General features: G+C 43.1%; 1 protein-coding gene across 1 annotated transcript in view; it reads left to right on the top strand.

Moving 5' to 3' along the window:
• Window positions 1-17,108: 17,108 nt before the first annotated feature.
• The window catches only part of ELP1 (elongator complex protein 1), a 45,065-nt gene continuing 40,516 nt past the window's right edge, over window positions 17,109-21,657 (top strand). The window contains exons 1-5 of the mRNA XM_015813816.1: window positions 17,109-17,267; window positions 17,882-18,034; window positions 19,713-19,794; window positions 20,328-20,408; window positions 20,859-20,944. Coding sequence (XP_015669302.1) covers window positions 17,118-17,267; window positions 17,882-18,034; window positions 19,713-19,794; window positions 20,328-20,408; window positions 20,859-20,944 — 552 coding nt within the window. The 5' untranslated portion in view covers window positions 17,109-17,117. The remainder of the gene's footprint in view (window positions 17,268-17,881; window positions 18,035-19,712; window positions 19,795-20,327; window positions 20,409-20,858; window positions 20,945-21,657) is intronic.

Below are 21,657 nucleotides of genomic sequence, written 5' to 3' on the forward strand. Positions count from 1 at the left end.
AGGAGATGGATTGTTTAAGTTTAGAGTTTGGAGTTAGAGATATTAATATTTGTTTACTTGTATTTGAATATTAGCCTAGGTTTGGTTTGGGAAGTCCGGGGGGTGGGGGGATGGGATATAACATTGTGTAATATCTGTGATGTATTTCTTTTTTTTTTTATGATAAAAACAATAAAATTTTATATTGAAAAAAAAAAAAAAAAAGAGGAGGAGCCACAGCATCCAGGTTTACCTAATTCAGAGGACCTCATTCAATTGTTGAATTTTTGTCTGAAAACATATTTCATGTTTGAGGGCTCCACATACGAACAAAAGGCACACCCATGGGGTCTCCCATTTCTGGGATAATTGCTGAGGCAGTTCTGCAAAAATTACAACTCATGGCAATGAACGACTACAAACCCAAGTTTTGGGCTAGGTACGTCAATGATACTTTTGTCATTAAACGCCAGGACTGGATTCATGAGCAGACTTAATTCGATCTATGCTGATATTCAGTTCACGGCGGAAGAGGAAACCAATAACACCTTGGCTTTCCTGGACATACTGGTCAGACGCGAGTCCAATGGCACCCTTTCCACCAGTGTCTACTGCAAGACCACAAACACTGACCGGATTCTTCACAATGACAGAAACCATCCTATCATGCACAAAATCAGTTGCATCCGGACATTGTTTAATAGGGTTGACACACATTGCAGCACAATGGCAGAATGGTCTAAAGAACGGGCATACTTTTAGCAGATATGCATGCAAAATGGATACTCAGCAGACTTCATCCGACGCTGTTGCCGGCAACAAAAACCACGATCAGTTGATGATAGAACGACTACTACTTGGGTGACGCTCCCCTACATCAGTGGAGTGTTGGAAGCAGCTGCACAGATACTCGTGACGCACAACATCAAAGTGGGACACAAACCCAGACAGACCCTGCATACTAGCATAATGCGCCCCAAGGAATCCCTATCCGAAGGCGATATGTCATCCGTGGTTTACCAAATCAATTGTAATGACTGTGCATGCAATTACATTGGAGAAACCACAAAACTCCTCCGGACAAGGATCCATGAGCACGAACTAGCAGTTAGGCGAGGCAAACAATGATCCCAGGTGTGGGCATACACAATTGAACATAACCACACATTTAATTTCGCAGGGGCTAAAGTCATCGCCCATGATCTGACGAAGGGTGGCCGCCTGCTGAAGGAGGTTTGGCAGTCCAATCAACACTCTATCAACCGACACATCAAACTGCTACCAGCTTATCAGGCACTGTGGCAACATGAATCATCATGCAGGGGGCCAGAACGGAGGAACCAATGATTATCCCCCTGCCGTGTAAACAGGAGAGTGAAAGATCACGATCGTACACCAGTTGATATATCAGCGCGGCAGGAGGTTGCGAGGACTAGATGCACGGAGGAGCAGACTGGACTTACAAACTCCAGGAGAGGACAGCAAACACGTCCAGTGATGCTGGCACAGCAGAGAGGCCGCAAACCAAAATGACGGCTTTGCATGTGGGTGATGCATCCAGGCATAGCAGTGGGGAAAGCGGACAGGCGTTGTCAAATGACTACGCACCGCAAGACGGACGTGTTCGGCGGGCAGGGCAAGAGGGGAGAGGCAACGCGGTAAAAATCAAATGGATGTCGGCCGGCACAATGGAAACAGGACTGATACAGGCAGATGCAGCCAGACCGAGCATGAACAGACCTATGACATGCTGTCCAAACTGTCAACTAACATATCGGAGAGCCTGCATGCTGGAATGACGACACGACACACGGTTGATGCACTCAGGCATGACAGCAAAGCGAATGGTCAGGTGGCGGCGCCGAATGATTGTGCGCCGCAAGATGGACGTGCTTGGTGGGCGGGGCAGGAGGAGAGAGGCAGAGCGGCCAAATCAAAACGGATGTCGGCCAGCACAACAGAGGCAGGATTGAGGCAGCCAGTTGTAGGCGGGCAGGGGATGGACGGACCCATGACACGTGCATTGTCCAAATTGTTCAATTCTAAAAGGCTATAAAAACGAGCATTCCCAGATCCTGGCTTATACTTTGACAATGTCAGCAGACGCTGACGAAAGCTTAGTTTCTAATAAAGTTTTTAGTCTTGGAGATCAGCATTTTTTGTAATTTTTATCACAATATTAGTACATTTCTAGCTTGTTGTAACGTAGAAGCAGCTCCTTCATTCAACAATTCATTTTCTCAAATGAGCTCCCAAGGAGAATGCTTTTCAACAATCACATTAAAATTAACCAAGAACTTGATAAAAAAGAACTTGAACAATATGCCATTAGATGGGGACGGAATGAATTAAAAATGGCTGATTTACAATATTGTGATATACATTATTTTTTTTTAATTTATCAAATTTATATTCTTCCATATCATTGTCAAGGGACTCTGGTCGACTTACAACTGCACCAAAACACAAAACAAAACAAAAAGAACAGTGGATGGTGGCAGTGGGTGGAAGCTCATCAGAGAGATCCAATCCTGGAAATAAGGAGGAATTTCCTGAAAGTGAGAACTATAAAGCAGTGAAACAGTTTGGCTCCTGGAGTTGTGTGTGCTCCATTGTGGAGATTTTCAAGAAAGATTGGGGAATCATCTGTCTGAGATGGTATGAGGAGCCCTGTCTTGGGGATTGGACTAGGAGTCCCTTCCATCTCAGAATTCTGATTTCCTCTGTGCTTTGTGTCACAATGATTGTGCTTCTTGTAAACAGACAGCTTCCCACATGAAAGGCAGAGGCCAACGGCTACCAAGAGTCAACCACAGGGCTGCCCAGCCACGTGTCCACTCTTGAAAAAAGGCCCATGGCTAGTTTTGATCTTTGGCTCTCCATTCTCTCCCCAGAAATGAGAAGAGAGTGAAGTGGAGGATGCAGCTTACCACAATTTTGGAGACCTCCAATGAGTCAGTAAGATCTGACCAGCTTCTTACCATGGCAATAGCAGAATGATCTGCCATCCTTGTGTAGATTCAAAATGTGGCCATTGTTTTCCTGGTTGCCAAGGGAACAAGGTTGTGAGTTTGCCTGAAAAGCCACCAGCCAGTGCACAGCTGCCCATCCTTGCTTCATGCAGTGAAATACCAACTCTTAGCTTGGTTAAGGCAGCATGAAGGCTTTTCAGAGTAGGTGTGGCCATTTCAGATGCCAAGAAACTGGTAATAGGGGAGAAAACCATGATGAAAACACATCTTCATTCCCAGGGGTAAGGACAGTTTTGGAACATGGCCAGTGGAGTTCATGCCTCAAAACTGGGTGGTGGAAGCAAGGAATTCTCACTTAGGGAATCCAACCAATCTAGCAAACTAAAGAGCCCTTGAATTCCTGGAAAGACCTTGATGGCTTAGCACAATACTGGGAAATATTGGAGAGGAACTGTTTTGACCTTCTACCTGTCAACCAAATTTCCCAAATTCTGCAGTATCTTTGCCCTCTAGAATGCAGAAGTTCCCCCCTGGGAATCCAAGCAATATTCCACCACATGCAGGGAACTTGGAAATATACTTTAAAATGAATAATTGTAACTTTCAGGTTTTGATGGATGTTCAGTGGACCACCAGGAGCCCCAGGCTGGAAAACGTGAAGTCCCTGCCCAATTTGACAAGATATGTGTTCTCAGCTGAGGGATTCTCTCAAGCCCCCAAGAAGGGAAGCTGCACTACCACCCAAAAGAAAAAAGGCTAGAAGAAACATTTGCAGAGGAGAGGGATCTCTACCTTCTACTTCTGATAAAGGAAGAATGACTCAGGGTAACCTCTTCAATCTCTCCCCAGAGATGAGAAACCAGAGAAGAGAACAGAACTCTATACAATTTGGGAGATCTTCATCAAGTCAGTGAGGCCTGACCACTCCCCATCCCTAGAATGGCAGAAGCCCTGTCTCTGTGAGTTTGTTGATATGCCAAGAGATGGAAACTTTGTGTTGTCATTTTAGGATTCATCAGAAGAGGCCCTACCCATGGAGAAGACAAGCAGGTCGAGGAACATGAACCAAGGAATGAGTCTCTGTCAAGATAGGCAGCACGTCAGAGAGTGAAGACCGCTGCCTGTTCAGAAGGGATTGCAGGATAGAAAAAGATCGACCCCCTGACTGGCTCATCTTGGAATAAGAAGGCTGAGCTAATTTGAGGTCCTTACATGTCTCCCCTTCTTCGTGTGGTAGAACTGAAACGGCAGAAGAAGAAGCCGAAGAAGAAGAAAATTCTCAGAAGGTAGTCACAAGTCCTGGTGGGAGGAGGGGAGAAATTGTATTATATTTTCCCCTAACCTTAAGGCTTCCAAATGCTTTCTTGCTGTGCCTTGTGCCATACATGACTGTGATTCCAAGTTGCTCATGAACAGATAGCTTCACACATGACAGGCAGAGGACAAACGCCACCATTGCCCATATTTGCTTCATGGACTGAAATGCCAACATTTCTATGGCAGCACAAAGGCTTTTCAGTGTAAAGGTGACCATATTAGATGCCAACAAACGGGGGGTATGGGTGAAAATCATGTTCTCAACTCTTCTGCCCGGCTCACATCTATTTCTCTTCTCTCTTCAGAGAAACTTTGGAAAAGATGTTCATTGATTTATGTTGCATGGACACCACTGTGGAACTTTCCCATGCCTCCTGATAAGTACCACAACCTTCTCCTAAACCCTTCTACAGCGATAGGCTGTAGAATTGGTAAGAGCTTCTCCTCAAGACCGCTTCCTGTCCACAAGGGTCTTGAAGGGAAAAATGATTGACAGCCAGACTGGCTGGTCTTAGAAAGAGAAGACTGATCTAGATGGATGTTCTTTGACATTTCATCTTCTCCAGCATGGAAGGAATGTAGAATCCACACATGGGTATTAGAAGTCCTCTAGCCCAATCAGACCAAAATATCAAAATTGCCACGCCTCTGCTGGGCCGGACCATGCCCCAGTTTCTTTTTGGTCTCAGCCCAGAAGAGACGTGTGTACTTTGGCTCCCGGTTTGAAAAAAGATTTAGAACAAGTAGTATTTGCCTTTAATTATTGCGTGGATTCTTCATTCCTTTGGCCAGATAGCCAGCGCTGGGCTCAGCGCTGAACTAGCTGGCAAATTTAAATTGCTTTCCTTACCCTCGGTAAACTCGCCCGCTGATCAGCTGATCGACATGATTGCCGCTTCCTACACAGTGCGGCGATCGGCTTTCTCCTTGTAGCCTTTCCTGGTTCCCTTTGCCTTGGTTGCTTCTGTCAATCCCTCTTTTGCTGTTTTCCCCACAGATTCGTTTTCTTTCGCTTTCACTTTTCCTTTCCTCCGGACCGTCGCGGATGCCATTTTGAGGCTCGCCGCGCAATAGTTCGTTCCCAGCTGATTTCGATTATTCTGCCGTTCACTTTCCTCTGTCAGCGGGGGGGGGAGAGGCAGTCAGAGCAGTTGGACCCTTTCCTTACGAATTTTGACCAGTGGGGGACAGTGTTTCCTCACTTCTGCTGGGGTTATAGGGGATCCTATATCCCTCATTGCGTCCCAGGCCCTGTGCCTCCAGGATCCCGGACGCCATTTTAGGCCACCACGTGGCTGATAGTGGAATTTCAGACTTAATTTTTTCTCCTGTTTCATTTCATCTGAATCCTAGAGGTTTCATTTGCCATTGATCAGTTGATATCTGTATTACACTCACAGTGTTAAACACTTTCCAGATTCCTGACTGCCAGATTGCTCTAACTGTTGTGCTACAATCGGTTGGCCTGTGTCTTACACTGCCTGTTTCTGCTGTCTGCATCTAGTGGACTGGCAATTGCTGTCCTAGCCGCCACTAAGTGAGACACGAGGGTCACCCATTAAAAAAATAATAATAATAATAAATCAATTGTTTACAGTACTAAGAACCAAGGACACTGGGCAATTGAAACGGGAGAGGGCAGCTCCCTTGGGTGGCGCGCAACTTACATCGCACAGTATGACTCTGCGCTTAACGGCGGGCCGGACTTCGCAAACCCTCGTGTAGGCCTGTACCACCTAGGTGGGCCATAGCCTCATCTCCTGCAGACCAGGACAGCTTCAGAGATCTTCTGGAAAACTCCTGTTTTTTTATTCAAATGGCGGATAACACCGTTCCACAGGCTTCCACTTCCAGTGGAAATAAGAAACGCAAGTCACCAACCAAGAAGCAGCCGCAAAGGTCAAGGCCAAGACTAAACGGGCCTCTAAGGCGGCAGAAAAGCAGGCAGGTAGCAGGCATAGGGCGTTGGAAAGACAATTTTCCAAGGCCCAACAACGTGCAGCGGAGATCCAATCTGCCTCTACTCACCCCCCTCTTACATCTACAATGGAGGACCCACGCCCCTCACCCTTTGCACGGGCTTGGTCCCCTGAACAAGCTCTAGGAGAGGGTCCCTTACTTGAATTCAACCGGGATCACCTTTCTCTTTTTGAACAGGATCTGAGGATGCAGGTTCAAGATCTGGCTCCGGCCACCGAAATCATCTCTCCCTCAGTGGCTTGCGGAACCCCGGGGAGTTTCTCTCTTACGGGTCCTCCTCAGATTCCGTCGGTGTCTTTCACTCCTACGGCGGCGGGTCTCCGGTCCCCCGAGCAACCTTCATTTACTGCCCAGCTCCAGGCCATGATTTCGCAGGTGGTGGCTCAAGCTATGGCCGCTTCTGCAAGGGCCCTACCAATCCTGGGGCCGTCAAATCCCCCTCCGTCTACGGGGACTGCACGGCCCAGGTATTACAAGTTCCCGGATCCGGCCTCACCACTGCATTCTGGGGGCAGCGAGGTATTCGAATATTCTGAGCAGGTCCTCGAAGAGGGACTGTGGTCAGATGACGAGGACACCCCCACGGAGGCCACTCCCTTTGTAGGCGTGTTCAATCCTTCTTCTTTCCCTTTGCTCTTACGCAAGGCCTGCGCCACCGGAAAGATCGAGCCGGTAAAACCTCAAGCGTCCGATCAGGATTCTGGCCAGAGTTCTGATCCGCTGTTTTCGGAACCAGTCACAAAGAGCCAGCAGATACTTTGCCCTCCCATGTTTTTGAAATCCATTCAGGATCAATGGGGTTCTCCTGGCACCTTCTCGGCTCTTGGGGGAATAGACAGCAAACTTTTAGATAAGGTCTCTACTCTCAATGATGCTCTGGAGGTCCCGGGAGTAGACGAGACTCTTTCTCCCATTTTTCAGACTCCAAGATCCCGGGGGATATGTCATCTTCTTCCTTTGCTCAGGCACTGAAGAGGCCCAGGAATGAGGTTGAGGATTGAGAAGTTGGAGACACATCTTCATCTCTAGGAATACAGATGCTTTTGCAATATGACTAGCGGGGATTTATACATCAAGACTGGGTGAGGGAGGGGAGGCATTCTTATTTGGAGAGAACCCAATAAACCTAGCAAACTCAAGAAGAGCTACTTGGTTTCCTGGAAAGATGTGATGGCTTGGAGAGCACAATACTGAAAAATACTTGGGGAGAGCTGTTTTGACCCGCTTCCTGTTGGACAAATTTTCCAAGTTCTGCAATCTCATTACTTTCTGCAACACAGTCCCTCCCTCCTGGGAATCCAGACAACTTTCCATCACATGCAGAGTAGAAAGCTATTTTCCTGAGGGGCAGGTGGGATGGGAATTGGGGATTCCTCCAACTGCGGAGATGCATTCAGCAATAGAAGCACTGTTCTGGTCAAGCATACCCATTCAATAGGCCCTCTTTTAGAAACTCCCTCTTTCCCGCTGATGGCTAAAGAGGAATCACTGTCATTCACAGGATTCTCATGAAGAAGGGGAAGACGCCATAGATGATATTAGCAGCCTAGAAGAATTGTTCTGGAACTCCACTCTTTCATTCAAAGACGTATTCATTTGAACCTGTTCATGAATCACTGCCTCATTCTGGAAAAGGGGCTTGTGCAGCTCAATGAAGCTATGAACTGTGCCGTGCAGGGCCATCCAAGATGGACAAGTCATAGTGGAGATTTCTGACAAAACCCATTCCACTGGAGCAGGAAATAGCAACCTCTCCAGTATCCTTGCCAAGAAAATCCCGTGACCCGTGTCCAATGGCTAAATGATATGATGCCAGAAGATGAACATCTCAGGTGTCCAATATGCTACAGGGTTAAAGCCCAGGGCAATTACAAGTAACTCTAGAAAGAGTGAAATGGATGGGCCAAAGCCAAAAGGACACTCAGCTGTAGAGGTGTCTGATGGTGAAAGGAAAGTCTGATGCTGTAAAGAACAATATTGCATACATGCCTGAAATGTAAGATATATTAATCAAGGTTACTGTGATGAAACATGAGATGGCAAGATTGAACATCGACATCTTGGGAATCAGTGAACTAAAGTGGCTGGTAATGGGCAAACTTAATGCAGATGAATCCTTAGAAGAAATTGAGTAGCCTTCACAGTCAACAAAAGAGTGGGAAAAGCAGTACTTGGGTACAGTCTCCAGCCTAGCAAACTCAAGAAGAGCCCCTTGGATTTCTGGAAACACCTTGATGGCTTGGAGGGCAAAATACTGGGAAATACTAGGGAGGAGGAGTTTTAATCTGCTTCCTGTCAACAAATTTTCCACGTTCTACAACTCTTTGCCCTCTGAATATAGGACCTTCCTGGGAATCTAGACAACATTCCACCACATGCGGAGAACTTTGATATATACCTTAAAATGAACAATTGCTATTTTCAGGTTTTGATGGAGATTCAGAGGACAATTTGACAAGGTACTGTATGGGCTCCCAGCTGAAGGATTCTGAAGCCCCCAAGAAAATGTCTGCACTAATGTCCTAACAAAAAAATGCTAGGAGACTAGCCTTTGCAGAGGGGAGGGATCTCTACCCTCTACATCTGCTTTTGATAAAAGAGGAATAACTCAGGGCAAACCCATTGGCAGGCCAGCTGGCAGGCTACTTAGAGCCTCAACGTAGCCACTCTTGATAGAGGGTCCATGGTTAGTTTTGATCTTTGGCCCCTTCAATCTCTCCCAAGGGTTGAGAAGAGGAGGCCGTATCTCTATACTATTTTAGGATTCATCAGAAGCAGCCCTATGCTTGGAGAAAACAAGCAGCCTAAGGGCTTCGAAGCAGGAAATGTGTCCAGGTCCATCAAGATTGCAGCACCTCATAGGGTGAAGACCCCTGCCTGTTCACAAGGGGCTTGCAGAGTAGAAAAAATTGACAGGCTGACTGGCTCATCTCAGAAAGGGGAGGCTGAGCTAGCTTGATGTCCTTAACCCATCTCACCTTCTTCTCTGGACAAGATTGAAAGGGTAGAAAAAAAACAAGAGAACTCTTCTGATGGAGATATAACTCCGACTTCAGAAGTAGGTTTAGATACAGGGCTGATGGAGACCATGCATCAAATCCTTGTGGGGGAGGGGAGAAATTGTGTTATATATCCTTGTAACCTTAAGGCTTTCAAATGCTCATTGTTGGCACTGGGGCTGAATGCACCCTATGCTTTAGCCATCTTGTTGGGATGCAGAGAGCTTTGGATTCATGCCTTGAAGCTGTCATTTGCAGGATTCGATGGAAGTTCAGGGGTATCCAAAGCCTGCAGCCTCGAAAACGTGTATGTCATTATTTATGATATTTTGGGGGTGGAGTCAGATGAAAGTGAGGAAGAGGCTACATAGGTATTTGAGGCTGACTTCCAGTCCATGGGTAAGAAAGACAAGCTATTTCAGTTGAGGAAGGATGGAGGCCCTATATTCAGTTGTCTAAACTGAATACACTGTGCTGGAGTGTTCTGGGTGCTAAAGCATGATGACGCCTGGCCCTTGAGGCAACTTACATAGATTAAATATATGCACCCAAGCTCTGATGTGATTGGTTCATTTACCACAAAGTAGCAGGAAAAGGCCCACTGCAGTGAACTGTGTCTTAAGGCAGGGCTTTTCAACCGGTGGTACGTGTACCACCTGTGGTACATTAGCACGTGGCAAGTGGTACGTGGTCTTACCCAGCCAAATGTAGTGGAGAGGGAACGAGCCAAAACAGCACAGCACAGGACTTGCCTTGAGAGAGTCCTCTGGAGCTGCAGAGTGGCTGGGGCGAGGCAAAGGCCCCAGGATCGGCACTTCCGGCTCACTCGGAAGAGAAAGGAGGAGGAGGGGGCGGAGACAGGAGAGGCTATAAAAGGAGGCAGTTGGGCCAGAGAGGGAGAGAGAAAAAAAGACGCAGCCTTGGGAGGGGGCAGAGTCAACTGTAGCTGCACCAAAGGGAAAGAAGGAGGGTGGGAGGAGAGGAGAGGAGATCAAGCAGGCCGGCCATGAGCCAATCTACAACTTCTGTGGCAGTCATCTGTGCTGGCAGCAACAAACAGACAAGAAACACACCAGGGGAGGGGTCGCCCTCCACGAGGAATGAAGAAAGGCAGCATCGGCTGGAGGTGAGCATGGAGGGAGGGAGGGAGGTGATGGCAATTAGAAAGAGGGAGGTAGGAGCAGGAGGGAGGGAGTGTTGGAAGGAAAAGTCCGGGGCTTGCTTTCCAGCTGGGAGGCTATACCTTTAAGAGACAAGAAAAAAAAATGAAGTGCTGCCGTTTGAAACAGACCAGAGGAAACAAACCTCGGGCTGCTGCTGCTCCGGCTGCTCGAGAGGAGATGTTTAATGGCAGAAGCGAAGTGCCATTTCAGCTGAACAAAGGTCCCTTCCAACTCTATTATTCTGTAATCTCTATTAAATCTGTAGATGATTATATATCCTCCCAACTTTAAAATTTCCAGATGTACTCTTGCTGTTGGGACGGGGCTGAATGCACCCTATGCTTTAGCCATTTAATTGGGATCCAGAGACCTTTGGATTTATGTCTTGATGGGAACATCTGTCATTTGCAGGATTTGATGGGTGTCCAGGCTGACTCTGGGATCTACAGTCTGGAAGATGCAGAGTTCACGGATTATTATTTTTCAGATGTGGAGTCCATTAATGATTTTTCCAATATGGATTGTACGGCTGATTATTATGTTGTGGATGTGGAGTCCATTAGTCATTTTTCTGGTGTGCATTCCATGGCTGATTATTATGCTGTGAATATTTTTCCAGTGTGGACTCCATGGCTGATTATTATGTTGCTGATGTGAGGTCCATTAGTCATTTTTTGGATGTGGGCTCCATGTGTGATTCAACAGATGTGGAGTCCATTCTTGATATGTCAGACCCCGAAGAGCGAGAAATAGTTTACAGTGGCACTGGAGTCCATGATGGGATGCGGAAAGCTTTGGATTTATGCCTTCATACGAATAAATGTAATTTGTCCAAGGGGCCTCCAGAAAGATGATGTTATGGATGTGGAGTCCATTACTGATGTTTCTAATGTGGAGTCCATGGCCGATTCAACAGATCTGTCAGATGAGATGCAGAAGAGCGAGCAACAAGCTGTAGAGTCATCAGAGTCTGGTATCTCTTCCAGTTCCTGAGTAAAGAAAGACAAACTGTTTTCTGTTGGGAAGAGATGGAGGCCCTAAATTCTGTTCTTCTAACCTGAGACTACTGATTGGAATGCTCTCATGTCATGGACTGAGGAGATACCTGGTACTTGGGACTTAATATTTGTACCAATGCTCCGGTGTGACCAGATCATTTGCTGCAAAGCAACAGGGAAGGGTCCTTTGTAGTTAACTGGTGTCCTCCATGGATTTAATGGGGGGAGGGAACTATTCCTTTCCTTTCTCTCTTTCTCTTCATGCCCTGGCCCATGAGACTTAGTGCTGAGACAAACCTGAAGCCCCATAGAGGGTATACTCTGACTGTAGCTAAGGGCTGCCCCTCTAGCAGTCATAGTGGTCCTGCTTTCCTGCAGAATGGAGGCTTGTCTGCTCAACAGCTGGGCTTGGATTGGGGCTCCTGCAGCAAGGGGGTTCTCCCTTTTGCCTTGGGTCCTTCTCCCTAAAAAGAGATGGACTAAGATGGTGGGCAGTAGTGGATGGTTAACCTGAGGGTCAATCATGAGAGATGTGAGGATGGGGAGAAGCTGTACATAAGGTAGTCAATGCTCTGGTCACTTCAGAATGCCCAAAATATTTCAGAGATGAATTCTGGATTGCAAAAATGAGTGTATGCAAAGAACAGGTCGAAGAGATAGCAGCCAAATGGCAACATACTCAGAATTTTGGCAGCCCTTTGAGTAAGTCCTGGTTTTCAAAGTCAAAGCAGGCTGAAGTTTCTCTCGGTTACTCAATCTGGAGGTGGAGACTCTTGTTGCTCACTTACAGATTATCCAGATACATCTTCTGCTTTACATTTTCTTCCAAGATGCTGTTCTGTTTGAAAGAGAGGAGAGACATAATCATATTTTCTGCTCAGTTCAGGGATAATTTTGCTACCTGTCTTCTCCAATTTGGCTCTTTCCTAATATTTTGGAGTTCATCAACTTCTGTTAGCATGAAATGGAAGTGGGACTTAGGAACAAGCCAACATCTGCTGAGTGGTCTCTTGCAGAATGGGTTTTTAGATATAATCTGCACTGATATGTTTATGCATTGCATACATACAGGTCATCCTTGATGTACGATCATAATTGAGTCCAAAATTTATGTTGTTAAGCAAGACAGTTGTTAAATACGTTTTCTCCCATTTTACGACCTTTCTTGGCACAGTTGCTAAATGAATCGCTGTAGTTGTTAAGTTAGTAACATGGCTGTTAAGCGAATTGGGCTTTGCCATTGACATAGCTGTCAGAAGTCACAAAGATGACCCCAGAACAGTGCAACCATCATAATTACATGCCAGTTGCCAAACAACAGAATTTTCATCATGTGACCATGGGAATGTTGCAATGGTCATAAAAAATGGTCATAGGCCACTTTTTTCAGTGCCATTATAATTTGGAAGGGTCACTAACAAATGGTTGTAAATTGAGGGCTCCTTTACTGAAAGGAGCCAGAAGTATGACTGGTTAATTCACCAAGTAGTCTGATTTTACTCAGGCTAGATAATCTCTCAAGTCACAAAGGTCCAGGCTCAAATGACCATATTTTGAGACACATTATGCAAAAACCCAGCTCCCTGGAGAAGTCTATAAAGCTGGGAATAAAGAAAAGAGGACTATCTGCAGCAAGATGGATAGACTGGATTATCGTGGCGATAGGTGTCCTGTTGGAAGATCAGATTGGGGACAGTTCATCCAGGAGAAAATCAATCTATGTAGTCACTAAGAGTCCACACTGATTTAATGGTACATAATCAATCAATCAATGCAGATGAAACTCCCTGAAGAAGTCTGCAATACTTGGAAAGGTGGAAGGAAAGAGAAGAAAAGACAAGAGGATAGTTGCAATTACAGTGGTGATGGGTGCAGCTTGGGAGACCTGAAGGACCAGCTTGGGAACACATCTCCATGGAGAAAATCTATCTTGACTTTTTTGCCCCTGTTACACACCCTTGGCTATATCTGTGCTCATACTTATCCAATACATGAGCCTGATTGTAGCAACTAAAGTGGCCCTTTTATGTGGAAAAGGTGATTCTTCAGAGGATGGATCCTAGTAGTTTATACCAGGACATTTCATCCTTTAAGGCATGTGCAGATTTGAACGCCCAAAACTCAGCAGGCTGGCTGGGAAATTCTGGATGCTGCAGTCCACACATGCCCTAAAGTGGACAAGTTTGAGAATCACTGACACAATCCATCAGTACTTCTAATTCTAATGACTTCTCATTTCATTATAAGTCCAATTCAAAGCATATTATCTATAAAAACCCTCCAATCTTTTTTGAAATGGGATTTTCTGTATTTTTTTATTGTTATTCTGTCTCTCACTGTTAAAATAAACCTACCATTAAAATTATAGACTGATCATTTCTTTGTCAGTGGGCAAACACACAAAATCAGCAGGGGATAATAATAATAATAATAATAATAATAATAATAATAATAATAATAATAATAATAATAATAAAGTTGGAAGGAACCATGGAGGTCTTCTAGTCCAACCCTCTGCTCAAGCAGGAGACTCTATACCATTTCGGACAACTGGCTGTCCAGTCTCTTCTTAAAAACTTCCAGTGTTGGAGCATTCACCGCTTCTGGAGGCAGGTTGTTCCATTGGTTAATTGTTCTAACTGTTAGGAAGTTTCTCCTTAGTTCTAAGTACCTTTTTCTCTCACTGTAGATAACCTGCTGCATCATGCTAGGCAAGCCCAGTTTAGCTTATTGTACTATGTGAACTCAAGCACGAATTCAGAATATAATAGTAATGAAGGCCTCATGGTGCACCTCCTGCCCTGCAAGCATCCTTCCTGATTCACTGTTCTGCAATTTGAGAGAAGGCCAAATCCCACCAACAGTGAACTGCCATCTTGGCCCTTGCCAAGCCAACCCTACAGGATGTGTGAGTCTCCCCTGAGCTGTAGCCCTCAAGAAGCTCCCCTAACCCTTTTCTCTGGAAGAGCTGCCCCCAAAACAGAAAGGTGAGCATTGCAATTTGTCTTATTTTATTATTGCTTTTGCTTGGTGTTGACTTCCCTACTTTCTTCTTCACTCTTTTTCTGTGACAGAAGAGATGGATATATTGCCTTTTTTCCAAATGTTCAAGGTAGCTTTCATTGCGACTTCCTTTCCTTTTATCCCAACAATAATCCTGTGAGGTAGGATGACTGAAAAAGCACAACTGGCTCAAAGCCCCCAGTAAGTTTCTGGGTGGACTTGAAGTCAGACTGCCTTATCCTGTCCCCTCCAACTCTACCACGCTCTAGATTCTAATTCTGCAATACTTACAATTTGGCTTTTAAAAGTTCTAAGATGCTTTTCTCCAAAGCAGCATGGAAAATCTTAATAATAAAAAAAGATTATTTGTTTTATATTACTAGCACATCTTCATTAAAGCATTTTACAAGCCCTCAGAAATAAGAGTGGGAATCCAGCTCTCAATCGGTAAAGTGCTAGTCCACTCTGAAATCATTTCACCCCAGGCCACTTTGCTCACATCATACTATTATGGTTTGTCTAATAATTTATTCCATAAAAACAGTTGGTAGGTTTACACAACACTGAACATTGCAAATTACAATGTTTGGATTCACACATATTTAACTAAATCAATCATATGACGGTTTAGTTCAATGTGCCAATACAATCTTTTCTCTTTTTTACATTCTGAGAAGGATCTGAGATTTCCTTGTTTTGCTGGCTGTAAGAAAGAGTGAATCAGATGAATGCCTAATTCTTCTTGGAAGGACGACCACTTATCATTAGAAGAAGTTTGGTAGTAACTTTTCAGACTAGCACATTTCATTAGAAAGCAGATAATTTAAAAGTTTGTACCTTTGCCCTTTAATCAAACTCCTGATTTGGGGCTACCACAGACTAAACGCTTCTTCTACAATCTCAGGAGTGTGGATCTATGCTGCACAAATTGGGGCATTTGCCACAAGAATGTGCCCAACGCATAATTTATAAATCACTGGTTTCCAGAAATGAACCTACATTTAAAAAAGAACTAATCCGTAATTCCCCAATTATTAAGTCACCAGTATTTCATATACTTTGAATATTATAGAGTCCGTTTCAAATATGTTATTCCCTTTCATTCACCCAGCTGACATTTAAACAAAGTTCTGGATATTTTTTTAACTATTGAATATGTCGATAATTACATTTTGCATGTTTTAACAAAGGAAAAACGCAAATCCAGTATTAAAAGCACCTCCGCTTTCGCCAGCACGCGCAGTTAGTTAACAGCTTTGCTCTCACGCAGACTCCACAACGTCACTGAGCACGCGCGACCAGCAGCCGAGCTGCCCTCATTCTTTTTAGCTTCATCGGCTCACAGAGCATGCTCCGGAAGACCTCTGCCCAGACTGTGTGTTTAAAGATGGCAGGCGCGCTGCGTCCCTTCCGTAGTTAAGGTTGCACGCGGGCTGTTGCAAGGAAAGCGAGCGGCGCTGTTAAGGCTCTGGACGCTTTTTCCTCTTCTCGTTTGCGGATTTTGAGGTAACCCACTATTGTCAAGGAGAAAGGGAAGATAAAATGTTATAGATTTCTACTTTTTTTTTTACTAGTATGGTCAAATTTCAGAGCAGTCATGGAAAATCCGCGTTTCTCAACCCTGGCATCTTTAAGATGTGCGGACTTCAACTCCCAGAATTCCCTAGGCAGCATCTTAAAGTCGCCAAGGTTCATTTATTTTTATTTACTTATTTAATTTATATCCCACCTTTTATTATTTTTATAAACAACTCAAGGCCACAAGCATATATAATACTGTTTTTTCCTCCTATTTTCCCCACAAGAACAACCCTATGGAGTGAATTGGGCTGAGAGACAATGACTGGCCCAAAGTAACCTAGCTGGCTTTCATGCCTAAGGCAGGGCTAGAATTCACAGTCTCCTGATTTCTAGTGTGGTGCCTTAACCCACTAAATCAAACTGATTGAGGAACACTGTTAAGACAGGCAAAGTGGGGTGAGCAAAGTGTAAGAATCCTCTTGTTCAACTTCTTCAAAGGTTTCTTTAGTTCAGTACCTCTAAGCTGTCCTGTTTCCAGTTGTGTATTCTGGTGACAATGATTTTTCCAGGAAGCCCCCAAGCAGGGCAGTAGCCTTGGTTTCTAAGATCTAGATTATGATTTCACTTTTGGCTCAGCATATTCTGTGCATCTAATCAAGTGATTTATAGCTGTGAGTTTGGTTAAACTCCAGCAGGGCTTAGAGCCGTGGTGGCGAACCTATGGCACGTGTGCCACAGGTGGCACGCAGAGCCCTCTCTGTGGGCACGCGCACCGTTGCCTCAGTCCTAGGCCTTCAGCTAGATTTTATAAAACCTTTTCGCTTTAGGCCTCCGCCGCCGTGTGCAAAAAAAAAAAAGATTCAATCAATCAATCAATTTCAACTTCTTGCGGGAAAAAAAAAGATCTCGCAAAGTTGGAATTGATTGATTGAACATTTTAGTCCCACCCAGTCTGCTGTTATCACTGAAGCCACGCCCACCCAGCACTTGACAATACATAAGTGGGTTTTGGGTTGTAGTTTGGGCACTCGGTCTCTAAAATGTTCGCCATCACTGGCTTAGAGCAATGGGCGATGTGGTCAATCATCAAGAGCCAAACTTGTTCCCCTATTTACAGGGTCTGTATGTCATCATTCGGTCTGGAAAATATATCTCTTTTTTTCAGTGGCGTGTGTGGAGAAAAAGATGAGAAACCTAAAATTATTGAGAGCGCAAGAATGCCAGCCAGTCCGAGCTCTTGGTACTCCTCAAGGTTTCACTATCCGTGCAGATAGAGGAACAGTGTTGGTCAGCACTGAGTATGGAATTGTGGAACTGGATCCTATCACACAGGAGGTGAGGGTTCACATGTTATCCCAGATGTGGCCTTTGGGTTTGAAGAATTGTCTCACTAGCAGTGGCTGTGGAAGGAAAACTGGATAATATTACTGTGCTTTGAAACAGATTTAATGGAAATCTCTTTCTTCAAATAGTTGGTTAAATTACTTTCTTTAATTTTGCTATGCAGAGAGCCCTATCAGACTTTCAAAGAACTTAGGAATATCCGAGAATATAAAAAAAAATCCATTCTGTGAAATTTTCTAAACTGTAAACATGTTCTGTCCTTAGATGTTACAATCTGTACATTTCCAATAAGATTGTTTAAATGAATGTTCCTTTTCTAAATCTGTTAACTTTATTTTATTGTTAATTTGTGCAAGAAGAAACTGAATTTTTCATTCAGTTTAAATGCTCGGGCTAAGTAGTTTCTTGGTGAGATACTTCATGATATAATAAAAAAAGTCAACGCCAGCACCTTAATTTGGAGCAGCACCAAGATACAGATAAAAATCGAAGATGTTTGGATTTGTTTGTCAATCTTTCAAAAAACTAGCAGTCATGATCCAAACAACATATAGAACAAGAATGAAAGATTTCTCATGAGCCTTTGTCTTGTCTTTGTTTTAAAGGTCATCAACGAAGTTGCTTTGACAACTGAGGGTTTTCTGCCAGAAGATGGAAGCGGATGTATTGTGGGCCTGGAGGATTTGCCAGATATAGAATCGGTCTGTGTGGCTACAGCAATTGGTGATGTTATACTGTGCAATCTAAACACTCATCAGGTATGGCAGAATGGCAAATATATCAATACCCAAGTAAGATATGAAATAGAATGCAACAACACAACACATAATACAAAAGTACTTAGTTTAATATTGCTGGTCTCAATATAGCTGTTGCCCCTTTAAATAAATATATTAGCTTCTTGCACGTAAGAATAAAAATAACTATGAAAGATACAAATCATCGTATGTATATATTTTCTGTGGAAGTGTTTACCCTTTGAAATGATCTTGCTCCTGAAATTCAGAACCCTCTCTAACCCTTTTGGAAAGCTGGGAAAACCTGGTTTTCCCCATATGTTGGGCCAGGGCATTCTATTTTCTGGGAAATAGAACGTATGTTTACTTGACCTTTGCAATATGTTGTCTGTTATGTTGGTTATGGATGTAATTTCTCTGATTCTGTATCATAATGTTGCCAGGTTCTGTGTGGCAGCACTTAAAATCCATCAGAAGATGACCTGTGCCATTCTTTTTAGGTTTTTCAAAAATAACTTTTAGGTTTTTATAATTAATAGTTTTAGACTTTGATGTAAGTTTTTTACTGTGGTGTATCTTTTATGCCTTTTAATTTTTTTTGTACCCCATCCTCTTCATGCTGGCTTTTGACCATAATAAAGATTTGATTTGATTCAGTTGCTAAACAGGGCAATCATAAAGCAAGGACTATCTATAAAGATAGAGCTGGTACTCCTGGTTGTGCATCTTGTCTATGCTGCTTCACAGGACTAATGCATAAACACATCACATTAAGATGTTGAACTTACCCATAATGTGGCAAAATTATGTGTCATAACTTGCAACATTCAGGAAGAGCTAACACCTCCACTGACACCTCCTCTTAATAGTGTATTTCTTAAAATCCTTAAGAGTGTATTTTATGAATTTTATGATCTTTGTAAACAGTTAATATGCTTGACGGTAATAAAGAAGAATTTAACTTCAAAATGTTTAGTCTAATTTCCATTGAGATTGTTTTTAAGCAATTAGCATTTTCTTTAAAAAAAAGAGTAGATTTATGCTACATTGAAACATATGGGCTGGTGACCACTATATGGGAGCAAAGAGCTAAGATTTTTTTTTGTACAGTATCACTGCAGCCATAGTAATGAAGATATACAGGTACATTAAACAACAATTTGTTTAATGACTGTTCGAAGTTGCACTTATGACCATAGCAGCATCCCCATGATCACATGATCAAATTCAAGATACAACTGAGCCATGATGATTGCAGTGTCCTGGGGTCACGTGACCACCTTTTGCAACCTTCTGACAAGCAGTGGGGAAGCCAGATTCACTTAAAAACTGTGTTACTAACTTAACAACTGCAGGGATTCACTTAACAACTGTGGCAAAAAAGGTCGTAAAATGGGGCAAAACCCACTTAACAAATGTCTTACTTAGTAACATAAATTTTGGGCTCAATTGTGATCGCATCACCTGTGTTGATATTATGTTCCAGTCTCATGTCTAGTTAAATATGGTGAGAACTGCTTATACAAAACTACAGAAATAGTAGTATTGCGGGACTAGAACACAATCACTATCCATCTGTATTTGAGTAGGTCTCTTTTTTTCTTACTTGAAGATGATGGAGGGAAAATATGTAATTTGCTTGATTTATTGATGATGGTTGGTGTTAAAGAGATATAAACAGTATTGAACTCTTTTGCAGCTGGAATGTGTTGGGAGTGTGGACAGTGGCCTGACCACAATGAGCTGGAGTCCTGACCAAGAACTTGTTCTTCTTGCTACAGGTACAAATCAAAATTGCAAAACATTCTCAACTTTATTCTCTGTCTTTTGGATTCTGGCAGAGAATGGTTCATTGCATCTGATGGTTTACAAAATAGTAACCAGCCATTGATTTGCATTAACTATTCCTTGTTTGCCAAAAATATGGTGGGTTCATATGACGTGCATTAATATCACTTTTAACCACAACAAGCAACAAAGCAATAGGCAGGACCAAGGGTGGGCACAATCCACAATTCAAAGCTCTTCCCCTTTGTATGAGATTGACACAGATAGAAAGGGGTAGGGCTTGAAACCATAGTGGCACCCATTTCCCCCCCCCCCCCTTTGTTGTGGACAGCACTGGAGGAGAGCTCACTTTTTCTAGATGTCTGTCAAGAAAAGAGACATTTTTTCAAGGAAGAATTAATCTGAACTAAACAGGGATTGGGCTTGAGAACTTGAGAATTAGAAGATGCCTCCTGTGATTCGACAAGATGATTCAACTGCACTTAAACATTTTAATTTCAAACTTCTTTCTATATTCTTGTGACAGGTGAGCAGACTTTGATTTTGATGACAAGAGACTTTGAACCAATTGCGGAAAGACAGATCCACCAGGATGACTTTGGAGAAGGTGAGATGGTAGTGCAGATGCTAGAATCTTACAAAATATATTACTGCAGTTCTGTGAAGGGCGAGGCTACACAGAGAAACTGAACTGACTGAAAATAGCTCTATCAATTGTTATGGGCTGAAGTCATGGACTGTGTGTTCATTGGTATCAGGGCAGTAAATTGAAAGAGAGCAATGTTTTGTAGTCACTTGTTACATACATGTGACATTGCCATCAGTCTAGCTGGCAATCTATCAAATATAAAAGCATTAACTGGCCTATAGTGAATGTGGAGTGGACTTTTTAAACTTGTAAGTTGTCTAGAGAATATTTTATATTTGTTATGAAGTGGCCCATAAATACTATTGCCTCTGGAAAATTAGAAGTAAACACTAGAAAAGTTGGATGTAAGTTTTTGACATATCTATAGAATATTAATCTTCAAATATTCTTTATTTGATTGATTCTTAGGCAAATTTATTACTGTTGGATGGGGTAAAAAAGAAACACAGTTTCATGGATCGGAAGGCAAACAGGCTGCTCATACCAAGTCGATGGTACTATGTTTTTAATTACAAATACTGATTCTATATGTAAATATTTAATTACAATGATGCAAGGAATATGCACTTTTACTGCAGGCATGAATATTAAAACAAATGCAATAAGTCATAGAACTGGAATAATGATGAGAGTTTGAAACTTGGGTAGAAAACGTCCAGATTCCTAGCAACCATGAAGTTCACTGCCCTGATCTTGACTCAGTGGCACAGCTGAATTTGCATTTAATGATGGGCCAGAATATAATGTTAATACATGGATTTTTGCAAGTCCAAGTTAACTCCTGAGTTCACGTGCCTGTCTTTTATCCCATGTATTTGAATACAACCAGATGGAAATATCAAGTATGATTTAGTTTCATTTTCCTTGATTCCTATCTCTTTTGTTCAGCTCAGGAATATAATAGTTGCTAAATAAGTCAACAACAAATCATTTTTAATGAGTGTGTTTAAATTGTGATTCCTGGTTCACACCTAATGTCAAGCCAAGAATTCAAGAAAGTAAAATTAAAGGCAATGAGAGTTCCCTCAGCTTGTGGGAGAATAAAAAAACGCATAGATGCTTAGGGTGACATGTTAATGATTGTGCATATGGTGCAAAGTATTTATATGGTTAGTATGTGCTCATATGGTATGTAAGTTTATATGTGAATGGGTCTACATGTTTGATCTTACATTTATTTATTTATTTATTTATTTATTTATTTATT

Source organism: Protobothrops mucrosquamatus, unplaced genomic scaffold, assembly GCF_001527695.2.
Source record: "Protobothrops mucrosquamatus isolate PMUCROS unplaced genomic scaffold, P.Mucros_1.0 scaffold198, whole genome shotgun sequence".
Classification (NCBI taxonomy): Eukaryota; Metazoa; Chordata; class Lepidosauria; order Squamata; family Viperidae; genus Protobothrops; species Protobothrops mucrosquamatus.